At 38.8% G+C, this 9,176-nt stretch overlaps 1 protein-coding gene across 3 annotated transcripts in view; it reads left to right on the forward strand.

The window, feature by feature from the left end:
* Positions 1-7,964, forward strand: part of LOC109935510 (dipeptidyl peptidase 8) — a 30,214-nt gene extending 22,250 nt beyond the window's left edge. For all 3 annotated transcript variants that reach the window (XM_048615791.1, XM_048615792.1, XM_048615793.1), the window contains 4 exons: positions 944-1,096; positions 2,841-2,983; positions 3,745-3,856; positions 4,525-7,964. In XM_048615791.1, coding sequence (XP_048471748.1) covers positions 944-1,096; positions 2,841-2,983; positions 3,745-3,856; positions 4,525-4,641 — 525 coding nt within the window. In that variant the 3' untranslated portion in view covers positions 4,642-7,964. The remainder of the gene's footprint in view (positions 1-943; positions 1,097-2,840; positions 2,984-3,744; positions 3,857-4,524) is intronic.
* The last annotated feature ends 1,212 nt before the right edge of the window (positions 7,965-9,176 follow it).

The raw sequence follows: 9,176 nt of genomic DNA on the forward strand, positions 1-9,176 counted from the left end.
AAGCACATCTTCAGCTTTAGATCTAAAAGCAGAGGCACTATTTTCTTTGTGAGAGTTCTTGCAAAAATTTGGTTTTGGCCAAGGATCCACATGCAAAAATGCACACCTGGAATAGGAAATGTAAAACTAGATGAAAATTTGGTGAGTAATTGAGAACCCAAAAGTAAATGGCAACAAAAAAATTTACATCTAGAAACATTATTTCCATTCATGAGCCATTGCCAATTCAGAAGCTGGCTTTGTGTATTTCAGTTGTAATGAAGTCATCTATAATATCTGAATCATGATATAGTTTATAGGGAATGAATTTCTTCATCATCTACTTCAACCAGGAGGACTGGAGGAGAAGGCAGACACCTAGACCGAAGCTGTGTCGTTAATTGACTCCCTCATTCTTCCCCATGTTTTCATTAACGTGCTCCCTTTCTAACACAGTTATTCACTCAAATAATCACTCATGCAGTCACTACCATATTAACCCCCTCAGTAATGCAGCTCCCTCAGTTAATCAAAACCCTCAAACTCACCAAATTACTCTTTCTCACTAAATTCATTTGAACTGATTCACATGCTCCCTTCCTCACACTCAATAACTCACCTCTTTCATTGACTCTCTTACTTTAAGTTACTCTCGCTCAGTGTCATATTCACTCTCATACGCATATCTGTCACTCACTCAGTAACTCACTCCACTTTATCCATAATCTGAATGCCTATAAAACAGGTTATACTCTGCAAATACATATCAGTTTTCAACTGAAGTAAATTGTGAGCTTCCAAGTTATAACTGGAACACTTAAATCTGGTGTAATTTGGAGCTTGAAGACTGTGAAATTTGACCAACTGTACTTGGGCTCAGTATAGTTTGGTGTTGGTTTATGTTAAACATGCAATACTTTTAACAAATGCTTTTAACATTCTCATCAGTGGATTTCTTATACAGGGTCAGGTAGAAATTGAAGACCAGGTGGAAGGGCTACAGTATTTGGCTGCCAAGTACAGCTTCATTGACATGAAACGTGTTGCAATTCATGGCTGGTCATATGGAGGTTATCTGTCGCTCATGGGTCTAGTGAGGAGACCAGAAATATTTAAGGTTTGTATGATAACCTATTCTCATTCACATAGTTCTTTCACTAAGGAAGTTAGGAAGGTTACTACTTACGTGTTTTACCGATGAGGAGGCCTATAGGTCCCATGAAGCTGGAGTATGTGACTGGATCCCCTACATTTAAATATAATAACAAAACTAAAAAAATCGCCCTTTTCTCTATTTTGTATATTATGTATTTTCTATATCAATCTGTTCAGTAATGTTATTACACACCTCTAAAGCAGGTGGGACTTGAACTCAGGTCTCTTGGCTCAGAGGTAGGTACACCACTACCATACCACAAGAGATCCTCCTCCATTTTGTGTGTAACCACTTCTACAGTTGGTAAATCAAAACTCACTGTTTCTGGGTACCTTCTTTTCTTTAGTTGCTATATGGACCAATAGGAAGCGACTTTCAGCATATTTTGGTTGCTTGATTCCTTGATATTAACAATACAAAAGGAAGCCATTCAGCTCATTACATCTGTGCCAGCCATTTGCCAAACCATTCAAAAAGGAAACCTAATGTCCATTCTCTCTTTGCAAAGCCCTATAATGAGCTCTGTTTTAAAGATTTATCCACATTTCCATTAAAAGATATAATGATCTCAGACTCAATTACCTCCTGTGGCAAAGGTTTCCATGCTTCGACAATTCAGTGGGTAAAATATTTTTCTGAACCTCTCCCTCATTCTGGTGAGAAGTTGAATTTATCACTCTAACCTCCGACTGACCATCAGAAACATTACTCTTTCCCTATTCAATCACAATCTTTCATAACCCTAAAACAACTTAGTAACTTTGCAATGACATAATAAAGAATAGGACACTGATCCAGAGGAAGGAGAAGTACCAAAAGCTTTGGTTTCAAAAAGGATGGAGAGGAAGGTAGATAGATGTAAGGGGTTAGCAAGGATTTCAAAGAACATGCAGCCAAAGCAGCTGAAGGCTCCAGGGCTCTTTCAATGGAGGAAGGATTGCCCCAAGGTTCTAAGATTTTTTTATACTCACTTGTGGGATGTGGTCAACTCTGTCTGGACAGCATTTATTGCCCGTCTATAGTTGCTTTTGAGAATGCGATGGTGAACTGTCTTCTTATTTTTATTGAATTCAAATTCCATTGGATTTGAACCCAGATTCTCTGAACATTAGCTGCGTTTTTCTGTATTAATAATCTAGCGATAATACCAGTAGACCATAGCCTCCCCTAAATTTAAGGTGGTAATGGAGATGATAATTTTGAGGCCATGAAGGAGGTAAATTTCAGGACATGACTTTTAAATTTGATGCTTTGGCATCAGAAGCCAGCAAACACATGAGCAAGTCAGACTTGGTGTGGAATTAAATACAGGAAGCAGAGTTTAAGCCAGGCAGAACATAGAAGTCCAACCAGGAGAGTCAAATCTAAAGGTGATAAAGACAGAATGTGAAGGTTTCAGTGAATGATGGGCTACAAAAAGGGCAGAGGAGAACAATGTTATTGAGATAAAAGTCGCCATGTCTTTGCATTTGAGTTGGAAGTGTGACTCAGGAACAAATAGGATGTTGACACAAAAAAAATGAAGTTTATTATGAGAACCAAACATGATGCCATCAGTCTTTCCAGTGTTTTGCTGGAGGAAAGCTGGAAATTGGATAGAACATTTTGATCCCTTTTCCTGCTTCCCAGTGAATGGGCTTAAGGCCTTTGTGGCTTTGTTGTTGAATGTGGACACGGATGCTATAACTGGTCACTTTGTGTGTAGGTAGCCATAGCAGGAGCCCCTGTGACACTATGGATCTTCTATGATACTGGATACACGGAACGCTACATGGGTCTCCCAGATAAAAATGAGAGTGGCTATGAGATTGGATCAGCAGCAATGCAAGTTGACCGGTTTCCTCTTGAGTAAGTATCATTACTTTGCTACCTCTGTTGTGATGAGCAGTTTTCCATCACATTCCAACCCAAAGTACATTCAATATTTGAACAATGTTCAGTTTAGTTATCTAACACAAGTGTTAGACAATCAGATCTGATCTGTGCACACTTGTCATTTCAGAGCCTTAAGAAATCCTTTAGTAATGGTAAACTATAAGCTTGAGTTAATTGGAAGACTTTTTTTCAATTGAGTTTAGTAACTTCAGTCAAGTAAAATTCTGTGGCCTGGCAACTGGGAATGTCACTGGCAGTGACTGCTCAGGGTCATGGAGACAGTAAGCTAATGAAAGTCCAAATCATCATGCAGAAGTTTTGATATTTAATTCAAGCAAGATGTATTGAACAAGATAACTAATGTGCTGTACAGTTATTCAACCAAACTATTGTGGTGAATTGGTGAGCTGTATCTGATGTATCTCTGATCTAAATGTGCTTGAACAATGTTTCAGAAACAATTATTTAACTTTGATGTTTTGGGTAATTACGTCTGAAAAACAGCACACGCAGATTAGTATTGGTAGTATTGCACATGGACTCGTATCACAAACAGGGAAAGGAACAATGTTGGCCTTTGCAATAGACATTGTTCTGTGTAGATCAGTCTTGAGTTCATCAAGGACCCTAGCCAACTGTGACTTTCACAACATGCTGCTGAGGATACTGCCTAACGTAAATTGTTCCAGAAAATGAACAATGATCATGTTTCCTTCTTTCTTTCCCACCTGTAGCCCCAATCGGTTGTTGCTCTTACATGGGTTCCTCGATGAAAATGTTCATTTTTCTCATACTACAGTACTGCTTAGCTTCCTCGTTCGATCAGGGAGGCCGTATGACTTGCAGGTAATGTTACACTGCAAGTGAATAAATTGCTGTGTTAATTAGATCTTGCGTTTTCGAAGAAGAATGAATTGATCTAACAGATATTCATATTTGCTGGATTAGTTACAATATCCTCCTTTGCTTTAAGCATCTGGGAGTGGATAGAGCAATCTCTCGTAATTAGGGCTCGATCATTAGGATTAAAATGAAGACAAATGTGAATCTTTGGTATTCTGAGTCTCAGACAGCTGTGAATGATCCATTATTGAATGTACTTAAAGCTGAGATAGATAGATTTGTGGACTTTCAGGGAATGGACAGGAAAGTAGTGTTGAAATAGAAGATCACCTGTGATTGTGTTGAATAGTGGAACACATCCATGTGTCTACTTCAGGTCCTATTGTGGCCTCATGCCCTTCATTTACAGACTAACAGATCCAATCACTATGGTAAATAGATTAGTTCCAAGCTGCAGACATGCTAGTGATATTAAAAAATTACTGGCTTTAATATTACAGGAACATTGAGTTAAGAAACCCAATTTAGGCAAAATGTGGAAAAACCCAAGTGGTTAAACAGAGAAGAACTTAAGACAAACAGAAATACTTATAATGGAAGACTGTTCAATTTTAGGGAAGGATACCTGTATACTTTTTAATTTGTAATTAATGTTTTGCAACTCTTTCAAGGTGTATCCTCAGGAGCGGCACAGTATCCGTGTTCCAGAGTCTGGTGAACATTATGAACTGTATCTGCTGTACTATCTTCAGGAGAACCTGGCTTCCCAGATTGCAGCCATGAAGTAGAAGATAGTGTTACTTTTGAGACTTCCCATCTCAGCCAATAACTCAATGCAATAGGTGTCAGAATAGAGACACTGCTCCTATTAATTGTGATTTACTCTTCCCCCACCACCCCATAAATCGTTACTTGTGGTTCTTTTTTTCAAGTAGTCATAATCTCTCTGATCCTTATCATGCAAAGTGAACTGACACTCAATTTCAGTAAGAGCAACAATTGAACTCACCCCACTTATCCATTAGCATCCCTTCTCCATTGCTCACCACTAACACATCTGTAACTTGTGGCTTGTACTTCCCCAGCACCATTTTCTAGTGGCAATGCTCACTTTAGCTTCGTGATCCTTGCACAAAATTGCACTTCTGTAAGCCACCACCCCTTCCCTCCCATAATCTCACTAATAGTGCCTGACAATCACTTTCTGCTGTTTGTACCGAGACTGTAAAGTAAGACCCATGATCACAGAAACTTTACTTTCCAAGAGCATGTTACGGGCATTAAGGGTGATTTCTTCTGAAGAATGTGTGTCCAACAGTAAATCTTGAAAATGCAGCAATTTCCCTCCTATTATATGTTGCTTGCTCTTTGATTCACTACAGCTGTCCAGAACTCAGCATCTTTAGGAACTTTTCCCCATGAGTTGATCAGATTTAGTGAGACTTCCCCATTTGCTTCTGGCGACCAGATCTTCAGTTCGGTTTTCCATTACAACAGCATCTGCCCCCAGTGCTGCTGTTAATTTGCTTAATGACCATAAAACGACAATTACTGTATTTGCACGGATTGTAGCGTAAATGGAAATGATTGTGAAATATTTTTGAGCACTTTATGTAACAGTAATGTTTAGATTAATGTCTTAAACAGTATCATTTTTATTATTACTTATAAAAAATCTGGTCATGAATTATTTATTCTCTTTCAGATACATATTGAAAGGGTTTTACCATTTCCAGATTTGTTTAGATTTTTGGATGCAGTATCCATAAAGTATTGTATATATCCTGTGAAGCAGTAACATTGTACAGAAGCAGATGTCTGGGAGGGAGAGTGCATGTTCATGAGTGGAACAAAGACAAGAAGCAAGTGGGAGGAGGCTTGAATTGAGCACAAACTCTGGCACAATCCTGTTGGGTTCAATAGTCTGTTTCTGCGCCCTAAATAGTATGTACTGCCAGTGAATTTGTGGTCCAGATCTGTTCTCTGGACTGTTGGATATGAACATATGACCCAAGGTGTGAGTCAGGACCTCACTGAAGTGCCAATCTGCTGACTCCCATTGAAATTGCCCGGGAGATTTGAACTTCTGACAAGCAAATCCTCTGACACTAAATCTATCCAGCTGGCTGTCCAGAAAGTGCTAGAGAGTAAAATCTTAGTTTTAACATTGTATAACAGCTCAGAGAGATCCCAACACCTGACCACCATCCCCACAATCCCAACCATCCATACGTCAGGACTATCCCTCCAAACTGACTCAATTAGCCCCAACCTCCTGATCCACCATAACTAGCCCTCACCATCTGACCGTATCCTGTTCAAACTATAGTCCTTGCTAACCTAACTATCCCCACCACCCAACTATCCCTGCCTCAACCTGATTAGCCCCCACCCACTGACTTTCCAACTTGACTAGCCCCTGACCTGACAACCCCTGCCATCCCCTCCCAATCCAATTCAACTACCCTTTGAGTCACCTATTACCCTGCCCACTGACTACCCTATCCATCTACCTTACCCACTTACAAACCTACACAATCACCCACTCACCTGTTTGTATACGCTCATTGACTAACACACGAGAAGCTTTGGGACCTTTAAACACTTAGCGTAATACAGCAGCCAGTGCTATCAAAAGGGACATTGGTTCTGTGCTGATTCTCTGCATTGCACTGAGAGAATTCTTCAGGATACTGCATTGGAATTTTGGCTGGAAAAGTTGCATCCAGGTAAGTGCGTAGTTTTCTGTCTGATCAGCATTGGACCCAGTAGTTTATTGGACTGATCAGAAGATTTGGGTCGAAGTAAGTGCAGGGTTTCACCCTCGTACTGATTATTATGGGGCAATACAAATTCATGGGTACTCATTACCTGCTAGTCTGCATGTAGCATTCTCTCACATCGGCAATCTACACAGTGGAGTAGGAATCTGTGCATGTAGTGCTGCTTCGTTGATATTATTGAAGAACTCTGTGTGGGCTGCAGCGGGTGGCAGTTCATGGTACTATCTGCCTCACTGCAATCAATGCAAAGCTGTGCTAGCAGCATTTTGTGTGAATAAATTTCTCCGCTGTTGTCTTTTTGTCTCTTTATTTTCTGCTGTGGTACTGGACCTCTCTGCCTCTTTTCTGTTGGTAATTATGGTAGTGCACTGGTTTTAATAATTTTTGAGAGAGGTTCCTTCATGTCCTCCCCAAAGGGTCTTTAACTGATGAGCCAAACCTGTTTCTTAGATTCAGAGGTCTAGCCTCTTTCAGCCTGTCAATCATCTCCCAAGTAAGTTTAAATATTAGTCCCATGAAGTATGAGAGAATTCAATCTTTAATAAGACAGACAAGATTATTTTGTCAATGTTTTTGAGCTGGTTTTATAAATTCCTGGGTACATTTCCACACAACCAGATTTTATGTTAAATATGGACTTTGACCAACCAGTTGTGCTGATGGTTTTGTCCAGTACAAAAATCACAGCTGTGTAAATATTGAGGGTCAATTTGCAGTTGATGTGACTGTACATTTGTAGTAAATTAATTTCAGATTTCTACAGCAGTCCTTCTAGACTTTGTCTAATCTGTGGGGAGATCTAGCTTCCCCACATTTCCCTCTGAACTTGTTAAGCCAGTAAATTGGTACAATTGAACATGTTGCCAGTCTTGTTTGAATACTGGCAGATAGAGAATAACTGTGAATTTGTATTGACACATGATGATTCAGTAAGAGAGCACAATCCTGCAGATGCATAGTTACATAGACATAGTCTTTGTGGCATAGAAACAGTCTATTCAGTGAAACAGCTTTAAGCTCCATACAAACTTTCTCATACCTTGCTTCATCCATCTTCATCAGCATATCCTTCCATTATTTTCTCCCTTGTATGTTTATCTGCCTTCCCTTAAATGCGTTGTGGTAGTGATTTCCACATTCTCATACTTTTACAGGCGAGTAGAAGTTAATAGCGTGCTGATGTGATACAGTGTTGACTGAGAAGTTATGTAAACAGGATGTCAACTCACTAGAACCGCTTTACGTCCATGCTTAAATTTTGTGTATTACCCTGGTGTCTATAAATAAATCACTCACCCATGGAAATTGGGAAGAAAAGCATGTTGAAACATAAATCATAACTTATTATTAGCAAGAAGAGTTTTTGTTGAAAACATCGATGAATCCCTTTTGTAAGAGAATTCTGTAAATGGTCAGTTTGTAGTCACGGTCTGTACAGATTCAGTGCTATTACATAAACATGGATGAAGAAACCCATCATTAGGTGCTCTGGCATTGCCACAGAAGGACTGTGTCCTCATCAGTTTCATCAAATTCATGCAACTCTGGTTCATTTACAATCTTTTGGAAACAAAAATTGATTTGAATGCACAAAATCGGACCACATTTTAAAGTTGCAAGACTACAAAACCATTGCACACGAATTTGTATTCTGCAGAGTTACATAATCAGTCCAAGTGTTATCCGTAAATATATATGCCAAATAAGTAAAAATATGCATTTGCCATAATTATAGCATGCTGTTGAATGTTTGAACTGAGTTCAATGATCTTTAAGCATGATGGAGTTGGGGGTGATGAGCCATTTCAACAATTTGACCACTTTCAGATACAGCTACTTTTTGTTAAAAGGGGAGAAATATCCTACTTAGGACAAGAAATGTTTCTTCTCTCCTGGTAATGAACTGACACATTTACAATGGTATTTTATTATTCTTGCACAGGAATCAAACAAAATTCGAGTGGGGCTGAAGGAAATTGCATTTTTTTTATAACAATTTCAAATAACTTGAACCATAAATGAAAAGAATTGGTCAGAAAATTTGATTCTGATAGATCACGCTAAGTAAATGATTATTTGTTCATTTTGGCACTTCAGTCAGTTGTAATATATTTAACTTTAAAGGTGTATTCCTATTTCGGTGAAAGAGTTTAGTGGGGAAGGGTATGGTGAGCAGCAATAGCAGCTCGTGTGATATTACATCGACAACTGTTAATGGTTAAAAGCTTTGTTACCTTTATTTTGGAAGTTAGATGAATTGTGTCCAGTAGTCATGTGTGCATAAGTCTATATATGAGGCTATCTTACAAAAATTTTGGCAACAATGAGTGTACTAGCGACCCAAAAACACAAATCTCATCATCATCCACTACTGATCATCAAGCACATTGCAGCTGTGACTTGCAGTTATGATGTTTACTGGATGAAGCAAGTGTTCAGTGTTTATTTTATGTCTTTTAGAGGGTACAACTGATATCAAATAAATACAAGAAGGCATTTTGTCAGTGGTGAATATTCTTAAAAGAGATCAGGTAAAGCCT

This window comes from Rhincodon typus, chromosome 33 (assembly GCF_021869965.1).
Source record: "Rhincodon typus isolate 14 chromosome 33, sRhiTyp1.1, whole genome shotgun sequence".
Classification (NCBI taxonomy): domain Eukaryota; kingdom Metazoa; phylum Chordata; class Chondrichthyes; order Orectolobiformes; family Rhincodontidae; genus Rhincodon; species Rhincodon typus.